General features: G+C 39.1%; 1 protein-coding gene across 3 annotated transcripts in view; it reads left to right on the forward strand.

The window, feature by feature from the left end:
• The window catches only part of MCTP2 (multiple C2 and transmembrane domain containing 2), a 119,792-nt gene that overhangs the window by 60,358 nt on the left and 37,027 nt on the right, over positions 1-22,407 (forward strand). For all 3 annotated transcript variants that reach the window (XM_027719891.2, XM_027719892.2, XM_039385938.1), the window contains 5 exons: positions 167-269; positions 1,947-2,049; positions 11,053-11,154; positions 12,108-12,182; positions 12,966-13,085. In XM_027719891.2, the coding sequence (XP_027575692.2) occupies positions 167-269; positions 1,947-2,049; positions 11,053-11,154; positions 12,108-12,182; positions 12,966-13,085 (503 nt within the window). The remainder of the gene's footprint in view (positions 1-166; positions 270-1,946; positions 2,050-11,052; positions 11,155-12,107; positions 12,183-12,965; positions 13,086-22,407) is intronic.

The following is a 22,407-nucleotide window of genomic DNA, read 5'->3' on the forward strand; positions in this document are numbered from 1 at the left end:
ATCACTTCCTCAGCCCTACTGCAAAGAAAGACTCTGAGTGCTAAATACCAGAACAGTTCCACATAATTTTTCTTCTCTCTCTCTCTTTTTTTTTTTTTTTTTTTTTTTTTTTTTTTTTTTTTTTTTTTTTTTTTTTTTTTTTTTTACCTATCTGATCTTCTCCTAGGCAAAAGTGATCCTTTCTGTGTATTAGAGCTGGGAAACGACATGCTTCAAACACACACTGTTTACAAGAACCTCAATCCAGAGTGGAACAAAGTTTTCACATTGTAAGTGGATTGCTTTTGAAACCAGGCTGCAACTGCAGTTAGCAGCTTAACTAGAAAAGCTATTGACTTTGGGAAAATACAAAGGTCAAGTTTAAGATATGTCATTTTTTTCGCAGTCAGAGAGGATGTTGGAGAAATCTCAAATATAACTTAATTAAAGCCTTTTGCCTTTTACTAGTTCTTGCATGGAGTTTATTAATAGAAGTCATTAAAAGAAAAATTACTGTGATATTTATAGGAAGAATCATGAGTAGACATAATGGAGTCATAGCTGGATCCAAGAGATAATGTAGCAGAAAGCTGAGACCAGATACTCACGCCTACATTTTCCGTATATTAAAATAAAATATGTTTCATTGAACCTTGGTAGAATCCTTGTTGAATTTGAAGTAAGCAGAAAATTAGAGCTCATGTTGGTTTTGGTAAATCTTCTGAATTTAAACTGGTCAAACACACTTCAAATTAGAAGCATAATTTTTTATGGAAATCAAAGTATTCTTTTTTCTTTTGGTGACTTTATTAATAACAAAAGTTATAATTCAGGTATTGCTTTAAATCAGCACAATTTTTTAATCTTACTTTATGCTGACAAAGATTTTTGTGAATAAGTGAATGAGATATACATTTCCAAGACTGTTGCAGTTTGTGCAAGGAAAGCAACCACAAGGGCTGGCGATGGAGCATTTTTGACATTTACATCTGTCCACTGGAAGAACAGTTTGAGAATGGTGAACTTCTTGCAAAAGCAACATTCATAAATATTAGGCCGGATGAGAACACAGTAAAAAGTATCTGATTTGTTTCATAGAAATACCTTGCTGGGTTTCTGTTTAATTCCTGGGTGCAGCTGAGAGATTGTCTCTTGGAGTCAGTTCTCTAACTTTGTTTTCAAGAAGCTTCCTCTCATCAGTGTTTTTACTGAGATTGTGCCAGCAGATGAGTCTCGTCGGATGTTCAGCCAGCAAAATAAATCCAATAAGATTCCAAATTTATTTTATTAAAAAGGAAGGTTTGTGTCTATACTTCCTGTGGGTCTCAGGAATGTCATGTACAGACTATCTCTAACTTTCTTACTAATGTTGCATGGATAATCCAAGCACCAGAACTGCAGAGCTAGTGAGTCACTCCCATCTCTCCTTAGATTTTTGTCCATTTAAAAAAAATAAATTATTAAACATTTTAAAAGCTATTGATATTTTAGATTTATTTTAGAGCAGTGTGAATTGTTTTGTGTGGTGAGTCCATTTCATCTGGAACATTCAAAGCCACCAGAAAGCCTTTCCCATCATATTTAGACTTTCTGCAACACACTTATCTGTGTGTGTCACTGTGCAGTTTTAATGCAGTGAAACCAGGTTTTGAATTCATCCCTTGACCTCTCCCGCTCACCAGCTTTCTCTGTTAGAGAGCTGAGTTTTACATTGATAGCATTGCCAATAAACACAGAAAATGTCACTGTCTGGTAGTGTTTCCACTTAGTTATGGGACTGAAACATGAGGGGAAAGCTTGGGAAATACCCATAATTTGATTCATTTTGGGGGGAATTTAATTAAATTCTAGTTCTATACTCCAAGGTAATACAAACTTAATTAGTAAAACAGAATTCTCAGATCTTTGTGGAGGAAACTGTGTGCATGTACATTATTTTTTTGTGTGTCTGTACTTTTCTGTTGCAGCCCTATTAAGGATATTCATGATGTTCTGGAAGTGACAGTGTTTGATGAAGATGGAGATAAACCCCCTGATTTTCTTGGAAAAGTTGCCATCCCTTTGCTGTCTGTAAGTTACCTTTACCACATGTATCATTCAAACATTGATGGATTTGCTGGGGACAAGTTGCATGTCTTTTCCCCATGGCACAAAGCAACACAGCTTTAGAGATAAACAGGTTTTGTGATCTGTACATGCCTTAGTTGGCAGTGTTTATAGTTCTCCTTAGTGTAACGAGCATTGTCAGCCCATTTTAGTACGAATTTGTTTGATTGGGAAGAAAATTGCAGAAATGTCTGTACTTCATCAGCATTGTAAGCCATGTAGGTCTGAAAACATAATTGAGTTGTTCTGTATGTTTCCACATCATCCTCTGAAGGTAACATTTTAAGCATGTCTTTGTTCCGTCTTGCTTCTTTTTACTCCATGGAAGTAATTGCACATCACAGTAGGATTGACTAGAGATAGCTGTTGTTATTGGCACAGCTGAATAAAATTACCTAAAAGGGGTGTTTTCCACTCCATAGTGCTTTTAAAGACTGGTGGCTTTTGTTCTGTAAACAAATATGTGAGGAGTGAGCGCTACCATGGGAGTATAAAATCAAAACTGGAAACAAAGAGAGCTCATGGGAAAGTGGTTGCTCTGGAGATTAAGGAGAGTTGAAGCTTTTTTCAGAAACAGCCAAAAAAGGCCAGGCTAAAGAGAGTGGAACATGAAAGGGTCATTAAAAGACTTTAATAGAGAAATGGGGCGAAAGCAGCTTTGTGTTTGGTAAGACTGATTTAATTTTGAAACAAGGCTGGTAATAATAATAAGTAAACCAGATCAAGAGGATGTAAACAGCTCCATGTGTATGTGCAGTGTCACAGAAGATTCTGGTAGTTTTTACAGTAACATTTAGGAAGAACTTTCTATGCTGTTACTTATTAAATCAATTAGTAGACGAGGCTTGAAACATCATGGGACTCTTGTGTCATATTAGTCAAGTCGTGTAAACACGTTTAACTGTAGGCACGGGGGTTTCCACGAGTTTTGAGGCAAAGATGCTTTGCAGTAGGTTCCCTTTACAGAGGAGAGGATGTGACAGGTATTTGCACAGTGAGTACTGCGTTGAGCCCTGTACAAACATTTGTGGTGGTGATTTGTTGTACAAACATCGTGGTGTGGTTCTTGGGGTTGTCCTGTGCAGGACCAGGAGTTGGACTCAGTGATCCTTACGGGTCCCTTTCAACTCAGGATATTCTGTGATGACATTTATGCTTGCAATATGTACCATGATTCCAGTGATACAGGCAGTGGTGAGATGCTTTCGGTAATGCACAGTGTGATGCTGTGGGTAATAATAGCACTCTCAAATAGGCAGATGGTGGATCCTGAGTGATACAGAGTACAAAATTGTTTTGAAACATCCCTGTGAAAGCATATTCACCCCTGCAGAAAGGCTGGCACACATCTTTTCAGGGTTAAGGCAAGAATTTGTCTTTGAGTTTTAGAGGTGGGCTGCTGTAGGAAAGGCAATGGCAGGCTAGTGGAGCTCTATCCTAGCAGAGACTGGAGAAATGGGAGATTTCTAGAGGGAAAGCAAAGGTCCCATCTGATCAAGGCAGGCCATATAAACCCGACAGCACCAGCATAGTTTAGGTGAAGGACCAGTCAAGATCAGAGGGGGGAACTGCAAATATTTGATGTTTCCAAATAAATAATGAACTGCCCAGAAAACTCTTGAACTGACTTAGAGGATATGATCCCAACCTAAGGAATGCTTTATAGTGGTAAAGGAATAGGCCAATGTGCTCCAGCTTTGTTTTGATTTTGTCTAAATAAGTGTATTTCTTGTGTATGTGAATGAAAAGCAATGTAACTTCTGAATCTCTTCAAGAAAGTACGTTTGTCTCCATCCACCCCGTGCCCTTTAGAGTTCACACTGGAGTTTGAAATGGGAACCCCTGCAATTTGGGGATATAAAGAGCCTAAGCTATAGGAGCTAAGGTGTAAATACTGAGCTGTTGGTGCCCCACAGGCTGTTGTGTTCTGTGCAATGCTCTTCCCTCCGTTACTCAGATTGCAAGTTCTTTTTGGGGATATTTTAGCTTGTTCGTCTGTTTTAGTGGCTTGAGTTGTCAATATCTCCTATTTTAGAACAATATTAGAGTCAGTTGGGCAGGGAGGATGATTTGATGTTTACAGGGAGGAAAAAACCTCTTAACATCTTTTATTCCATTTTTGATCACTTTGTTAATTTTTCCCCAAGTCCTCGTATCTCTGATGTTACTGGAAGAGAGTGGCTGGAGCAGCTGCTCTCCTGCAGATCCAGTGCTTGCCAAATGGTCTGCATGATCGGCAGCAGGCTGTGTGGGCTCACAGTGAGAAGATGTTAGATTTGGATTTTCTGTTGATTTTATAGGCATTTGTCAAGTATCCCTTAGGAAGCATGTAACAAGGCAGAGGAGGGGAGTGCATGTGTGTGGTAATGTCCAAACTATTTGGTGTAGGGTTTTTTTGTCCAAGGTTTGAGACAAAAAAAATAAAATAAAAATTGTTTATGCTTTCCCTTGCCAACCGATCTTCTTCCTTCCCATCCAAACTTCTCTGCCTCCTATTTCATTCAAATCTAGTATAAATATACTCATCTCTGCTTCTGATTAAAAACATTTTGCACCTATTAACTTGGTCTGCTCAGACAGAAAACTGTAATTTTCTAAGCTATTTTTCTTGAAATGGGAATTTCGATGTATGTTGTCATTTTGACTATAAGTTTGAATGTATCCTTTGAACCATTTAGATAAATATACTAAAAGAGAACAAAAGTTAAAGATGCCAGGAAGCCTCACAATCATGTAGGTTTAATTTCTCTAGGTAATCAGGCCTGACATTTGCCTGACATTAAATTGTCTTTTGAAAATAGATGTGCATTTGCCATTTTTTTCTTGTTAAAATTGCAAAAGTTAGACTTGTGAGCTGTCAGCACGTGAAGTAAGTTTACTTCAGGAATTGTTCATGGATGACTAGATTTTTTTTCTTAATGAAAAATTGCCTTGAATAAAGTATATGTTGGAGGGATATGAAATGTTTAATTAATTTGACAACGAATTTTGGGTTAAATGTGTTCAGCAGTCCCACACTGGCATTTTACAAACACAAGTACACCTTCATCATCGCATTAACGCCCAAATAATCTTATTGTACAAAACTTTAGGGATTATGAAATTATTTATGCTTGGACTGTGATCGAGGCTTATGCAGGCACCAAATAAGAAAAATAGAAAGCTGGGCAGCATGAGAAGAGTTTCTAGGTGCCAAATGATGAATAAAGCTGCAAGCCTCACTTTCTTCTGATAGACATGATGAAGTAGCATTGGATAAATACACATTTTGGTAGCAATACACTGAATTTGGGGATAAAGAGAGAGAAGTTATTTGCATTTTAGCTTTAGCTTTTCCGTGTCGATCAACCTATCTCAAACACAGCTCTGGTCAGCCACATTCACAGAAGCAGAATTTAAACTGGAAAAGACACAGATTAGTGTTGCCAGAGTATTCAGCAAAATGGATCACTGTCTTGTCAGAGGTGACCTGTAGACTCTGTCTTGCCTAACCTTTGGGCTGAGAGAGAGATTGCCATCTTGGAGCCTGGGGAGTGAGAGAAGACCATGTACATCACTGAACAGAGCAGGCTTTTGTGCTAGAAACTGAAGAAGAACCTGGGGAACGGAGAAGTAGGGCAAAAACTTTATTACTTCAAGAAAGAAGTTTGATAGGTTTAGAAGTTTTGTAGGTTCTGGGGGACTTGAACTAATTATCAAAGAAGTCCTTTCTATCTCTGTGTTCCTTTGTGTCCTAGATCTTAGTAAAAGCAACCGTGCGTCTCTTTGTGAGGGTCTGTCTTTTTTCTTTTGCTTCAAGAGACTCCCATCTCCTAGAAGGCTGCAAGTTATTAGAGACATGGGAGCATATAGTGTGCTTCAATGAATTTGAAAGCAGAGTATATCAAATATCCTCATGTAGAAAGACCTTTGAGTAAAGAGTTGTAGCGCAGAATGGAATGTTTTTTATCTGCTGGATTATCAGATCAGTGTAGTCCTCAGCTGCACCCTTTTTTCAGCAAACAGGAAGAGGTCTATGAAATATTTTCAAGTGCCAGTCAGGGTCAGTAGCCAATGATACACTGAAAACAAATAGTGTGCCTTTTGGAAGCTTAATTGTCTAAAACATGGCCTGGATTCAGAGAGCAGACACCCAATGACTGCAGTTACTGAGCACTTGACCATAAGTACACAGTATTTTCCAGGAGAAAGTCTTAGAGTTTGAGAAAGTGAAATTGCTGTGTTTATGCAATAGAGGCAGCTGTGAAGTGTGTTGTATGTTCTGACTTTTATCCTGATCATGGACCAGGATTTTTGGAATGGAGAAAATCCCCCCACATCTCTTCCAGAAAAAAACCAGCACCTTGTTTCTGAAATTAGATTCTCCTCTGACCATGCACTACTCACTGATGTGGTATCAACAGGAATGTTTTCTCAAGTACCACCTAGGATCCTTATGCTCCCAGGGTTTTCAGCTCCTCCCCAGACTGGCTGGAAGCCCTCGTGTGGCTGCCTGCTTTCAGTCCATATCTGTTTGGTCTTTGGATAACAATCCTCTGCCAAGAACCCAAATCTCCATTCCACTTTGGATCCCATGGAAGGTTGTTAAAACTGACACATTTGGGGCAAAGAGTTCTGGGGTGAATGAGCAGGCATTTTGTACAGAATTGGTGTAACGTATATGGCAAGCCTGGAGAGAAACAAAACATTGTTTATTCATGAACAGGTGGATCACATATGTGGCTTGCTTTCCTCTTTTCCTGGGGAAATATGTCCTTTGATAAGGGTAGGTGTGTGTCTGTTACAAGACAGCTTTATGTTATGCAGGGCAAATGGGATGACATTGTGCATCAGCAATGAGCTCAAGCAGGAATATCAGAGGTCCCAAATGCTTTAGATGAATTACCCTTGGAGAGTAGCCATTACCCTTTCCACACGTCACGGGTGTTGATGTACAGAGGTTTAACCCAGCGTTCCTCTGTCAGGTCATCAATATATGACATTGAATCTGCATCAAAGCTGGATACAGAGTGAAGTTTTCTTAAAATCAATGTAAAAAAAAAAAGCCACTAAACCATATTTCTTTGAGACAAGAGCAATGAAAAAACACGCTTTGCTGCGTAAGGGTCCTGTCTGCTCCGTGTTTTGTGTCATATCAATCTTGGCTTTTGCTATTTCATTAAAATTCCCAAGCGGTCAGAAGGTTGTTGCTTAATAGATTTAGCATTGGCTGGCTACATCAATACTGTGTTTAGTCACATTTGTTTTACTGGGGACATCTGTGTGAAGAGTTTAGCAAATATATTCATTCATTTGAAAGGAACCCGCTGCACTTTGGACCTTGACTGTGTGGTGGTCTTGGGTACCTGAACATTTCCTTCAGTTAGAGGCAACTTCTGGCAGCGTTTTGCCTGAAGTGCTTCTGTAGACCGAAATATTTATTGCAAAAACAATTTTAGATGTTCTTCCAACTGGTAATTTCCTTTGCATGGTCCTGTATGGAGAAGGGATGTGATATAGAATATACAATTTGTTCTGTGAAAATATGGACATTGCTTTGTCTTTTGGTGTTGACTCAGAAGAGGAAAATGTCCCAAATATGAGAAGTTCCCATGGGATGAAAATCCAGACTATTTTTTCTAAAGGTGACCTTACAAAATGCAGTATGTTGATAGGGTAGGCACTACTGTCCTGAGGTTAATCCCAGGGTTAGGGCAGTCTTGGTTTGTGGTTGAGCCTCAGTATGCTGTATGATATTAAGAAGCTTCCAGAGGATGCAGGCATTAGTATTCAGTGAGGATATAAAGCATCATCAATAAAGGAATAATATCGATTATGTCTCTTTAAGGTGCTTACCTGCCGATATTTTCACATTTAGTTTGAACAGTCCTTTCCTTCCCTTTCCCCTAAGTAGGTGTTAACATTCTTAGGAAGGATAACCTGTTTTAGACACAGCTATCAGAAATATTCATTGAGTCAAATCCATGTGAGATCATCAGGTATGTAGCAAAAGATGTTCGGGTGATAGAAGAAACCTGATCTTTCTGACATTTGAGGTTCATCCTAGGACCCCAGCCCTGGCTGCTCACTTTTCCACTGCTGGAGAGAGTGTTTAAGTGGTCTTTGTGAATAGCAGAGATTGGGAAAAAGTACCTAGAGAGGAGAAGGAAATAGATCCAGAGTGAAATTAATATGACTTGTCTTTCTCTCGAGGTTGAGGGAGAAGCTGAACAAAATCTGAACTCTGGCCCAAGAACAGCATGCAATGAAAATGTGGAGTATTTAAAGCTATTTTGCATGATTTCTTCTGGGCACAGTTGAGACATGCCACCGATCTAATCTCCATGCAGTCATGGGTGTTAGAATTACCCTGTACCTTTTGTTGAACCGCACTCCTTTAGCACATTGCCAAAAATGTGAGAGAGTCTTTTGTTTGATTCCTTTTTCAGTGTTTTTTTCTTTTTATCCAAATGAAAATGCAATGGAGACAGGCCATTTCATAGCCTGTCATTCTTTTCTCTTGTGCTTTTTTCTCTCTGAAGAAGGTCAAAAGCTAGGATATCTGTATGATTGTTTAGTCTTAGGCTGAGTTATAATTACGCATCTTTTTCCAGACAATTCAAACACTTAGAATTAAATATGCCAAATGAAACTGATTGTAAAACTGTATTTGCACTGCATTACTTTCTGCCCTGTTCAATTTTAGAATAGTAGCAACAAAAATGACACCATTAAAAAAGTTTCCCAAGAAACAAGGAACCACTTTTTCCAGATACAGACCGAGATGGAAGTTATTTGCTTCTGATTTAAAACTTACTGTTTTAAATCTGCAGACACACCTGCAGACACACCCAAAATGTTTGATTCAGCTCCAGCTCTTGAAATAGTCTTCCCAAAAGTCAGAAACATTTTTTGAGTGCAGAATACCACAGTATCAGACTCAGATACTCAGATGCATTTCTTTTCATTTTTCTATCAATTTAGTGGCATATGACTTCTTTTTCCTTGTGGTTTTGCTCTTGAAGATGTAAGAAATATATCCCAAGGAATATGAAGTGAACTTCCCGCTAGTTGTTGCTCCTAGTTTAGCAGGATAAAATGTGATGAACATATGTGTAACTGAAATACAAGGAAATTCAGCTCCCAATTAATAACTATGGAGAATCCAGAATTAGGATACTGTGATACATATTGGGCATCTACATCTCTGCAGACAATCTGGGAACACAGTTTCCTCTTGTTTCAGGAGAGTCCATGAATCAAAGCTCAGGCTAAACCTGCTACTGGGGCATCCTCTTAGACCAACAACCTCAAACCAAATCCTTCTGGCTTAGTGCCCTTACCATCAGTAAATCCATTTTTCATTTAATTTGGGAAATTGTACAGAATATTCAATTTAAAAAAAAAAAATTGTTTTCTTACAGTAACTTTTCAAATTAATTTTTTACCCTTGTTCAAAGGGAGAGAAAAAAAAACAAAACTGGTGAAAGTGCAGAAACCTTTATGATGGGTTGACAGTGCTGTATGTGGCAGTTGCCCCAAGGACCTTCTGGTGCCAGTCCATTTGGCCCTAGAAGAGGGACTAGTCTTTAAGCAGCATTTCTATTTTGGAGCTACAGATCTGCAAAATAGTTTTTTTACCTGCCCCTTTCCTGGGAGCTGCATCATCCTTTGCTACCAGGTCTAACCTTGTGCTCTTGTGGTGAAATAAATTCCACGTAGGTCTCCATAACTGGTAAAGCTTCGTATGATAAAATAGAAAAAGGCTGGAATTCCTGGTCATAGAGTGCGGAGGATGCAAACTTGGTCCTTGTGAGAACCCTCTTCCCTTTCAGTCCTTAGCCAGAAAACCCATCTACCCTTTGAACTGTTTAGTATAGAAAGGGTGGAGCAACGTTGGGAAAGAAAGTGACCTTTCCCTTGTCTTGTGAAATCACTTGGTTCCTATTATACCTTCTTTTTTTTTTTTTACCTTGCTCGTTTCTGCCATGGTTTATATGAGTGCCTCTTCTAAATGCCAGAGCAGCAATAGCCATTTTAAATATGGTTGCAATTTCATGCCCCCAAATTTCCTCTGTTATCTTTAATCTTTGATCATTACAGTTCCTCAATGTAGCTTTTTGGTAAGCTGCGGTTTTTTATGTTACTGCTGTTTAGAATTAACTGGTCTGCTTCCTAAAAAGCCAAATGTTTAATCAATACATATCCTACTGTGTATAATAAATACATTTCTGCCATCACTTTTTGAAGAGAGAATGCTTTTGATTTGAGCCAAATAGTTTACAAAATGGTGAGGGAGGTTTTTTTCGTTGGTTGTTTTTTTTTAATAGATGTTTAATGAGATAGGGCCAACCGGTGGATTAGAGCATAGAAATGGTATTGAAATTCAAGGGTGGGGTGGGGGAGAAGTCTCTTACACTAATTAGTTAATTTTGAACATTTGTTACATTAGCATTTGCTCTACTTCAGCTGATTCATTTCTTTGGATTGCGTTTGTTTGCTGGGTAATAATTTGACAACGTTGCAATAAACTAAGCATTAAGAAGTGGTTTCGTGTACTGGAGTGTGCAATAGGTAGGTAAAGTTGTTGTTTGTGGGTCTTTTCCTGAACTTTGGAAAAAAAAAAAATCCCATTTTAAACCTGTAATAACGGAGGCTGATTACTTCCCATCAACTGACTGGCTTCCAGGGCAGAATTTTCAGGCTGGTTATTGCGTGCACTGCTCTACTATAAAGTACAAGGTCTGTAAATTAAAGTTGGACCATAAGAGATTTAATCTGCAATTTTATAGGTCTCTAATCCAACAGTCGTTTTGTATTTCAGGCTCCAAGTATATTATCAGGGTTTGGGGAAGGTTGTTTTTTTTTTTTTGTGCGTGTGCTTGAGTTATATTTATTTATTTGTTTGCAGTGTCTTTAAATTATATTGTGAATTACAGCCAGGAAAATATTGATGCTTTTTCTTCTCCCCTCCACCCCAAACTATAGATTAGAAACGGTAAACAAAGTTGTTACACGCTGAAGAATAAAGACTTGGAACGTGCTTCAAAAGGAGTAATTTACTTGGAGCTGGATGTCCTATTTAATCCTGTAAGTTGAAGTATTTTCTCTTTGCTTATCTGTGGTGTAAGAAAAGTGCGAACCTACAAGGACGAGGGTGGGGGGTGATGTTTTACAAACCAGGATCCAAGCAGGAAAAGTCCTGACCCGATTGCATCTGGTGGTAGAGGGATGTTTGATGTCGTGTGTGAGGAAATATTGGACTGTCAGAGCTGTGGCCCCTCCAGGTGGATGGGACAAAGCAGGTGCAGTTTTGGTTTGACAGATAACCACAAGTGCCTTGGGAAGGAGGTGCCGATTGCTGTGGCCAGGGCTTCAATTGCAATAACCAAAAAGGCGCTTAATGTTCATCTTATTATACATTAATTTTAACACCTATTTCTTCTCCAAAAAAGGTGACCCAGGATGTTCTTTTCCCGGGGTGTTGACAGGAAAATTAATGAGACATGGACACAGTGTGCTTAGTTTTTAGGTGGCTGAGTCAGTCTCAATCGTTTATGCCCTACAGCCTTTTACTGAGTTTAACTCCTATTTATTAAGGCCATCATGGGCTGTGCCACAGCTTTACTTTTGCTGAAATGAGTCCAACCTTGCCCAGTTTAACTCATCTGCATTTTTCTTAGCACAGAATGGTTTGGGTTTGAAGGGACCTTAAAGGTCATCTGATTCCAACCACCCTGCCCTAGTCAGGGACACCTTCCACTAGACCAGGTTGCTCTGAGCCCTGTCCATTGAATATTTCCAGGGATGGGGCATCCACCACCTCTCTGGGCCACCTGTGTCAGTGCCTCACCATCCTCATTGTAGAAAAGATGTCTAAAAAGCAACTCCTAAACCACACAGAGGCTGAAAAGAGTGATATTGAAATTCCTAATCTTCCTGAACAGCACTAATGATATGAAACTAAAATAACACATTGAAAACTGCATGATTTTATTTTTATAATTTTCTTTTCCATTTCTTTTTTTTTTTTTTTTTTTTAGATAAAAGCAAGTATTAGAACATTCAAACCCCGAGAAAAGCGCTTCACTCAGGAAAACCGCAAATTTTCTAAAAAGGTGAATATTGTGTCTGGGCTAAGCTTTTGCATCTGTTTTGGAATGATTTGAATTGCTGTAGCACAGTGGCAAGAACAAAACCTACTTATGCATAAAATGCTGAACACATGTAAATTCAGTGTATTTCTGTATATATTAAAAGGTTTGTTTGTGTTAACATGAAATTGCTTTCTGATCTAGCTTGCATCAGTAGTTCTGCTTTGTGCTTCTGAGTGGTAAAAATGATAGCTGTGGATTTTGCACAGTTCGCAGCGCTTAAAGCTCAACGAGAGCCTTATTCCCTCCTTTGGGAAGGAAGAAGCCAGGGCTAAATTCCTTATGTAAAAAGCCCATAGGATTTTAGAACAATGGCCGTTATTCTTTTTAAAATGAAGGTGTCCTGTAATAAGTCCCTATTTGTTTCTATGGACTAGTCCAAAACATGTAGAAAAGAGGTTCAGACTACATTCGCTCTGGCCCTTTTCCTGAGACATTCATATATTTTGAGAATCAAACGAGGATAAAGGTAGGTTTGTGTAACTGTTTTATTTAGTTTTGGCATCAAGACAGGCCTTTTTTCTTTTTTTTCTTTTTAAGGGCTGAGGAAAATCTGGAAGGTTTGGATGTAATCAGAAAGCAGACAGGAGCTGGAGAATGTATCTGAAATAGAGGCTTTATTTGTAATATGTGCCCTGGCGTGCATTTGTAGCTTAAATTATCCCTGTTTCTGAAGCAATAGTAGAATATTAGTGTGTTTGATTAAACTCCTCTTCTCCTCCCTTCCTCCCACTCAATATTTATCAGATCTTATCAAGAAATGTTGATCGTGTGAAAAAAATCACCATGGCAATATGGAATACAATACAATTCCTTTGGAGCTGCTTTCTCTGGGAGTCCACGGTAAAGAGCTTGATAGCATTTGTGGTAAGTGGATTTCTTCTTTTATTGCATGAGGCTAAGTGATATAAGATCTCGAGTGTTACCGTGCCTTCCTCTCCACCAGCGTAAAGCCCTTTATCGTTTGCTGTTATTGGTGTTTTATAGCTCTGTGGCTGCAGGGCTGTGGGTTTCAAGGCAGCTTGGGCCACACTGGGCCTGATGGGGACGGAAATTAGACCTTCAGGAATAGCCTTTCTTCGCTTGGAGCAGAGGTATTCACCACCTGCACTGAGCACTGGGTGATGCCACCATGCAAAGGCTGTAACTGTCTGGTGACTCTGGAATTTTTATTTGTTTTTAATTTAAGACATGGCAACTTGGTGGTAGGAAAGAAAGGAAGCGGCGGCCAAGAGGGTGTTGTAGGGAGATACCTTTGGTCTGGGTGACACAGTGAGCTGATGGTTCTTGTTCATTCCGTCTTCCATTGCACTTCACTGCAGGTTATCAATTCCTGCTATGCCTGTGTTGACGTTGCCTGTTGCAGATTTATTCTCTTGATTGTAATAATACATTGTTTAAAAGAAAAAAAAAGAGAAAAGGAAAAGGCTGGTCAGTGAGTTCTGCTACACACTGCAAACAAAAAACCAAGTTCTCCACCTGCCTGTCCTGCTTTTCATCTCTCTCCTTTTTCCTCTTGGTAGTAAACACCCCATTTGCAGTTTTCTCATAATCCACTCAAGCACAAAAAGGTTTTACCTGCTCTTTATTCTGCGGTGTGACATTTTCTTCATGCTTGAAATGTTTGGCATGCCATTAAAGGTTGCAGAATCGTTTTGTGGTGGTCCAGCATGCAGAAAGAAAGTTTTTGAGTTGAGTGTTTATTAAGCAATATAACAGTCACATCTCCAAGACTTTCTCTCGCTTTTACTGTCTGTGAATTGTAAGATGCTTAAAGGCTTTTTAAAGAAAACACTTCAGTGTATTTACCAGAGATGAGTAAAGTAGACCATTCCTGATTAAAGCTCCAGAGTGAAGATAGAGGAGCTGTCTTCATCCTTAGGTCAGAGAGATGGCTGACACATAGGAGTGGGTAGAATGAGAGGGTCTTTTCTCTGTAAGTTTTTGTCTTTCTGTTGCTTGTAGTTAATTGAGATCATATTATATTTATTACATAATGTATATATTATATATATACTATATATGGTTAACAGCTTGAGAGCTGTTGGTAGTTGGTACCTCACTGAAGTCTGTGTGGCTGTGCAAGGGAGTTCTGTGATTGTGCCCGAGAGAATCAAGGTCATACACACTGGGACTGGAAAAAGAGTATCCTGTGTAAAATCCCAGAGTCACTGTCCTACCATCAGTATACAGCAAGAATCTAAGCACATATTTAAAAGGTTTGCTCTTAAGAGATTTTACAACAAAGTACTTGTGAAGTTACAGCTGTGAAGTTTGGTTTTCCAGACCTAGGAAAAATTTGGAGGGGGTGAAGAGGCAGAAAAATAAGAAGGTGAGAAAGTGGGTCTGCAGAAAAAGGAATTTATTCCTAGTGGAAAGGAGGATGAGCAGGTTACAAATTACAGACTGTTAACATCTTTACTGGATACCATAATACTCCCGGTTTCCTGAAAGAAAGTGGGTAATGGGAAAGGAATAAAAATACTCAACTCTAAGAATAATTACCACAGGCTTCTTCTACAACCCAAAATTTAAGTCTATCTGATTTTTCTCACATGGAAATAATTCAGCTCTGGCACTTAAAATGAAATGCTAATTATATATCTCTCTCTCTCACTATTTCCAGCGTGAGTGTTCATAGTATTGAAAATACGCACACAGCGTGGTAGGTGCAGCATCCCTCCCTGCCTCAGTCTCTATGGAAAATCCACTCTCAACATGTTGGTTAAAAGATGAGGTGAGGAAGATGCACAAAGCTTCTCTACCCATTTTTCAGCTGGGTTCATAAAACCCTCACTGGTAGCTTCAGTGCCAGTCAGGCCCTCAAACCATAAAATGTCTTTTTAGAAAAGTGCTTTTCCTTACAGATGTTGTCCCTTGGGCCACTGACAATAACTGTTTTGATCATATTCTGCGTTTCCATATATCTTCTTAGAGATAATCCCAGATACTGGGTGGTCCTTAAAACCCCCCTCTCCTCTTGTATTGCTCTCTCTTTCCCTCTACAGGTAGTCCACACCCCTTCCTCCAAAGGGGAATAAAGGGAGGGAGGAGGAAGAAGACAAGTAGACAGTGTAATCATGGGAGCCCTGTTTTTAAGGCAATCAGACAAAAAAACACTGCCAGACAGAAGAAAATATTTGTGAGCTCATCAGAGGATGGCAATAGGCAAGGACACAGTATCTTACACCTTCCTGGTTTAGTCTTCATTACACTGCCCCTCCCTCCCCATTAGTGTGACAGCTCATGTGTGTGACAAGGACATCAGCTGCTACTTCTGGGTGTGCTAGAGAAAAAGAGAGATGGGTAAAGAGGGAAGAAACAGAGGACAGCAGGGGCAGGACATGAGTGAATAGAAAAATGCTATCACTATGTTTTCTCATTTATAAGATCCATCATCCCAAGCTAAATTTCTTTATTAGTTTGTAATGGTGAGAGGAGACAATCCAAGAACATGTGAGTAGATTAATTTTTTTGTGCTATAAAAATGAAATCATATTATTTATTAGCATTCTCTGCTTTTAATCCAATGATTTTTCATCTGAGTTAATTGTATAGGCACAGAGGGCACTGACGGGCTCTGCTCAGGCACATGTAAAATCAGAATTTTTTCAGATTTAGAGATTTTGGGAAGAGAGTTGAAAGGGAGGTGAGGTGAAAAACAGAATTTCCTTTTCAGTCATGTTTGCTCTGTGCACAAAGGGTTTGGTGCAAATTGTGTTACACAAATTCTAGAAAAAGCATCCTTGGTCAGAGAAAAGAGTCACACACAGGTTTTCTGTGTTCTTTGAAGTGTACCTCTTATTGTTGGTCTGGTGTAAAAAAATTGGACACAAGTGGCTGTGTGTACCTGGGAATATCAGGAATATTCCCACATGTGAAAAGTGCTTCCTATAGAGTTAACAGTGTTCATATACTAAGGAATACCTTTAAATACATTTTCTGTGTACTCTTCTTCATTAATTCAGGATTGGGGGAGAATTTGTAGATTTTTAAAACCAAAGACACCTTCAAACATTCTATTCTGTTTAATTATGATATAGTGATCTCTGTATTCAACCCAATATGTTGTGTTTGGATTGAAAAACACCTCTCAAAAACACCTCTTTACTTTGAAGAGACCCAGAGACATAGTCCAGAAAATCCCTGCATGGCCCTTCTTGTGTGCCTGACACATTTCATATCCTACCTTGCACAATTTTCTACCAGTTTCCAATGTGAATGTTGTAGTTTTAGCCTGGTCCTCATCACTCCTTCCTCATCACGCTTTTCTCCATTGAGACATCACTTCCATGCAGGGTTACTGGTGTCCAAAAAGCTGGAGCTGCATGGTCAAATGTGCCTGTGGTCTGCTCACAAGTCATTTTATATGTCTGTGTGATTATAAACTCTGTTTTCCTCACTTATGCATATGAAAACTCGTGTTCTTACCCTTCTGATGCACACTTAAACCAAATTTTTGAACCTTCCTTCTACATAAAAACACACTGCCTGCTCTGCTCCCCCATCTCCTCTGGTCATGGAAGTGAAGTCTATATTAACCAAATCATTCTTACTGTACTCAATGTATTATTTTAAAAATATTTTAAAAGTTAATTTTAGTCACAGAATGATTTTCGTGAGGAATTATGCATCATTGCACATTGTGCTTGTGATTTTATACAACATAATTACACCTTCTATTGACAGTTTTCTCTGCATTAATGGTAATTATGCCATTTAATGAAATTACAGTAATTGCATTAAAAAATATAATCTGGTGTGAATTAAAAGGATATATTGACTGGAATTTTTATTGTAATGTATATTTTTTTTAAACTTTGCATGATAGTTGGAAGAGACATTGACAGGATCAGGCAAACGATGGGAAACCAGGCACCAAAGCACCTCTGGTGTGACTGGCAGTGCTTGCTGCTGAATTCCTTCAGGGTCCCTGCACACTCACCCATGCCAGAATACTTCATTTTTACTGGCAGCATTTCCCACTATATCAGGTTTAGGCTTCTCGCTAATCAAGGCTGCTGCCAGGGTGGGTACAGGTGGGAGCTGTTTTTCCAGCTCAGCCCTCGCTGGCAGCCTGGGCCAGCCAGACAAGGAATGCATCAGGCACAGGCAGTATTTGTTTATTTAGCAGTGACATTGCAGTGTTTCTGCTAATTATTTTATGATGGCTTAGTACAGGGAGGAAGGGAAGGAATATGTGGTGATGCAGCATGACATGTTATAAATGTGGAGTTTTTGGTCAAACTCACTGCAGTTATGTAATGGTGGGCAGCTGGGAAAATGACAGGCGTGGAATCATTTTGGAGCACTCTGGGCTGCCCAAAAAGCCAGCTGATGCGAGAGTAGGGAGGCTCTGGGGGTTTGGGATGCCCAGCAGAGCTGCTGGGGGTTGTGAATGCAGCAGCAAACCCAAATGTAAGCTTTTGTGCTCCTTGCTGCAGAGGTGAGATTTTGAGATTTTGGTACCATTCTCTGTTGAGATCTCCAAAGCTTTTTAAGTCAGGAGAGAGAGCTCAAGGATGCCCTGTTTTGATTTTTTTTTTTTTTGCACTGGCCCCTTGGGCTGTGGGAACTTGGAAGTCTGAGGAGTCACAGGGCTGGGTGAGGCTGCAGGTATGTGCAGTGCTGTGCCAGTTTGCTTCAGGCCTAATCTGGGGTAGTAGCAGAGAGATAGGTCAGGCTCTGCAGCCTATGAACTTCTGGGCATCTCTGCTGAGTGTGCCATTGAACACGCTGCCACTTCAGCTCGTGATATGGGAGCTGGATCTGAGCCCACCTAAACTCATCTCATAGAGAAGACACCAATCATCTTATTAGATATGAACAGTTTTTGATCCCTGTCGAGCTGGGTTATATTTATAGTGATGAACTATGGATAAAAGGCCATTAGTTTGTTGACAGTGTCCTCTAAAATTGCTAATTGCCTATCAGTAAGGGAAATGTTCTTTTTCCCTCAGGAGAGATGTTTTTTTCAAAATCTAAGCCTTCTGGAGTTTACTTGGGGTAAATCTCTCATTCTGCATCTGGACAAGTGTCTCCTACTTGTTATGGTTTAATTTTCCCAAGCAAAGCACAAAATGTTCCAGCCCTGTTTGTACTGAGCATAATTCAACCCCGGACATGACAACAATATACGGGTAAAACATCCAATTTAACTCCTGCATTGTTTTGAAACACAATGATTTATTTTATTTTTTTCCTTGATGGGAGGGGAGTTATAGATCAATAAAGGGAAACTCTTGAGATGAATGTTTCACAGGGAACATGAGAAATCTATGGAGAAGGGAGACCAGTACCAGCCATGAAATCCAAACAACTTAGGATAGAAACTGAGTCACCAAACATCTCTTGGACCTCTGTCCAGTTCAGCAGAGGATAGGGGTTAAATTGAACTGAGACTTTTGATTTACCAGTAGAAGATGATAATTCACTCTTCTATATGGTGGGGAAGGAAGTTGTGCTCTCACATGAGCTTTCCTAAAATTTTTCTTATTTTCCCCATGAATTGTCCACTAATTTTGAACAAGCAGTTGCCTGATACAAAGCACAAACCACTCTGCCATGACTACATGTGTAACTGATGAGAAGAGTATAGTCTTTTTCTCCTTTTTTTTTTTTTTCTCATCCTCGTAGCTAAAGACAAAATATAAAACATTGTTCCCAAACTATCCGGGAACAGCATTAAAGTAATGGTAGATTAAAATGTCTCCACATTTAAAAGCTAAATAAAATGAATAGATGTAATCCTAAAGAGAGAAGAATGAGTATTCTTCAAACACTGAATAGGGAGCTTGGAAAACCAAGAAACTTTAGGAAAAAAAAAAAAAGAAGGAAAAAGTATTAATGCAAAAGAGATGGTCTTTACATCCGCTTTACTGTAGAGCTTTTGCTGAGGGCTGTTCTCAGCCCATTTGCAGCTTGTGTTTTGCTACAGTTTTAAAGAAGCAGTCGGCAAAGGGACTAAGGCAGTTTCTATTTAAATAGGGGAGCTATAAAATAACACTCTGGTACAAAAATTTGCTCATTTTAAGTCTAGAGCTGGTGCTGGAGGAGCAGCAAAAGGCAGGTTTCGGGAATCTGACCTAGTAAGTAATCCTTCAGAGCCCCTAACATTTCCTCCCCTCTTTCCCTCTTCAAATCCCTGGCAAAGGCACATCTTTAAAATTATTGTCTCGAGCTGCAGTGAGAAGGCGGGATTGGAGGTATGTTTTTATTCCGAGCTATTACATCCCAGTAAAAGCATTTTCCTAATGACGGAGGAAACGTTTACATCCTGCTTCCTCCGCACGGCTCATGGCAGTGCCTGTGAAAACGCACCGTCTCTGCTGGCAAAGCTGTCAGGAGCACGTTACCTGACACAAGTGGCTGCTCAGATGAGAAACAGGCTTCTCTAGACAATTAAAGGAGATGGTTTTACCCTTTTTTCCCGGCAGTTTTTACATTTCCAGTATTATTCTTCTGTGGTTGAGGGGAATACAATTTAAGCTTGAGATCCCAGACTTTGCTTTGCTGCAGCAGTTAAAATTCCTGGAATAGCAACAGTGATATTGATGATGCTGAGAGACACACAGCAAAGTAAACACATGTTATTTCCAGCTCTTTCAAAAATGCAAGAACAAACAAGGACAAAGTTAATAGGGAAATAACCACTTAGAAGCTTGACAACAGGATAAACATGATTTAAAAAGCAAAGTTTGAAGCTTTGGAGTCAGGGTGAGATGGAGCTGAGCAGAGACCAGTACAAATATCCCCTTTAACTTTGAAAAAAGGTGGATGGCCTTATGTTTCCATCTCAGGAGTTTTGGGGATTTGCTTTTGACCAGTGAGATGCTCCAAAATAAAAATAAAAGCAAAACTATGTTTTGCATCTGAGGAGTCATACTCATTTCCTATGGGTGTGCTTAACAAGGCATTTACCCAATATAGCAATTCCCTTGATTTTGGGGTTAGGGATCTTCCTCTTAAATTAAGTCTATGCTGCGCTGATATTTTAGAGGAATAGTCACGTTTTCTGTGCCGTGTACTCAAAACTTGAATGCATCACATAGGAATGATTCCCTCAGCCCTGGTAAAGAGACAGGTCTAAATCACTGCCTCTCACTCTTTAATTGCATTATGTTGTTTTTAATTGATGATAAAGCCTCTTAATACCTTCGCTGTGTGTGTTAAACTCTGTAGTCCAAGTATCTGGGTAGAAGGACAGTCCTGTCAGAGGATAAGCCTCTGTACAGCTGGTCAGCAGGAATGTGTATGCAGGTATCCAGTTGAGAATTAAGGCAGTGAGAAAGAAATTCAGCTTTGTTTCAATATATGGATTTATCCCTAGAAGGTGTCTGCGTTAAGATACAAGTATCTTATTTAGCTATCTGTCAGTCTCCGGAACTGGAGTGGAAATATAGTTTTCATCTCTTTGGCTATTTAATGACAGTCCACAAAGCCAAGATCAAAGGTGGAAACATTTTATCTAATAATAATAATAAAAAAATCAAATGAAAAAGGGCTCTTTCTAGCTAAAACCTCAACTAACTGCGTCCAAAAACCCTTCTGCCTGCCTTTGTGCTCAAGTTGTGACCTGTTGGAGAACTCTGCTCGGTGCATTTCCAGCTAATTTGATATCGGATTTTTTTTTTTTTTTTTTTTTTTTTTTTTTTTGGTGGTTGAAGCTTTGTCATTTGTTTCGAAGCTGTCATTTTTATTAGTCTCCCTGGCTGATCTTTTTGGGCTCTCGTCAGGTGGTGTGTGTTCTCCATTGTCTGCCTGGTCTTGGCAAGCTGTAGGTCCTTTTATTGCCATATGACGTGGGCGTGCTTGCAGCAGTAGCCTGTAATTATACCCACCACAGGTGACAGTTACAAGAGAGCTTTGGTAATAATTTTAGCTGCCTGATCTGATGTTTATGAAGAGCAAACCCTCTTTGTGGTCTGGCTGGAGTTTGCTATATTGTTTTGTACTTTAGCCGTTTGATTTATGAAGCCCTTTTTCTTAAGTTTTATTTTTCCTTAATATATAACGTCTTGTGCCTTTTGAAGTTCTGAAGTTTTGTAAAAGGTTATTGTTGATCTTATGCTATTTTGTACATTTTCTGTTTATTTTTGGATGCACTGTATTTATTTTTGCTTTGTTCAGCACAGTAAAATAATACCCTTGCCTGTTGCTGGTTTTATTTGTATATTTAGCGTTGCTGAGCTCCTGTAACTAACCCCTCATTAGCAGATATGCTGTGTTCTCCTAACTGTAAGAGTAATCACAGATTAGCTTTTTTTTTTAAATTTTGACTGTTATTCAACTGTTTTATAAAAGGTGAAATTCTCTGTCCACGAAGGCAGCTCTGTTTCCTTTATTCCTGAAGGAATTGCAAAACTTGCATATGTCAAAAGTGAATTTAGCTCATGATTCTTACTGTTATCTTACAAAGCTCCATCACAATTTTTGGAATTTGCCACAGAAAAAAATGTGGACAAGACTGATGTGCCCATTGCCTGATAGCTGGCTTCTGTCTTGTGCTGTGTTTCTTTTCTCAGTTCTAAATCCTTTAGAGGAACTTAAAATTAAAACTCTTGAGCATCTTTTGAATGCTTGATTCTTATCACAATATTCTGATTTGGTAGGTTGAAAACCTTGGGAAATTTATTTGTAACCATTTGCTAACCTATCTGATCTTAAAAAGATGATATTCCATATCAGGATCCAGTCATTTTTATTTTCCCAATTTGCCTGTTGCCTTTATGTGAAAGTTCACTTTATTCACAGATTAGAAATTGCATAAACGAAGATGAAATTAGTATTCTAAGTTGAATGAATGCTGCATCTGCGTGAGACTCATTAAACAGGAGTGTGAGACAGAAGCTACTTAGCTACTTATCCACCACTACTGGAAATACCAGAATTTGAGAAGCTTATTTGTAAAATTCCCAAAGTTTGGCGTGGATTTTGACTGCACAAGCTACAAGGAAAAAGGCATGCAGCCCAGCCCAAACAAACAAGGCAGGAACCCCACAGTATGTATTATGAAAAAGGTATATATTAGGAAGTGAAAGTGTCATTAAAATTAAAAATTTTTTTACTAAGTGTGCTCTTTTTTCCCCCCGGAGCCACAGGTGTATTGATTTTCTTTCAGTCAGCATCTGCCTGGGTTTGTCTCATTATTCACATTACTTTGACCTGGCACCTCTTAGAAAGTACTTTA

Source organism: Pipra filicauda, unplaced genomic scaffold, assembly GCF_003945595.2.
Source record: "Pipra filicauda isolate LSUMZ 115617 unplaced genomic scaffold, ASM394559v2 scaffold44_size3831614_pilon, whole genome shotgun sequence".
In the NCBI taxonomy this organism is placed as follows: Eukaryota; Metazoa; Chordata; class Aves; order Passeriformes; family Pipridae; genus Pipra; species Pipra filicauda.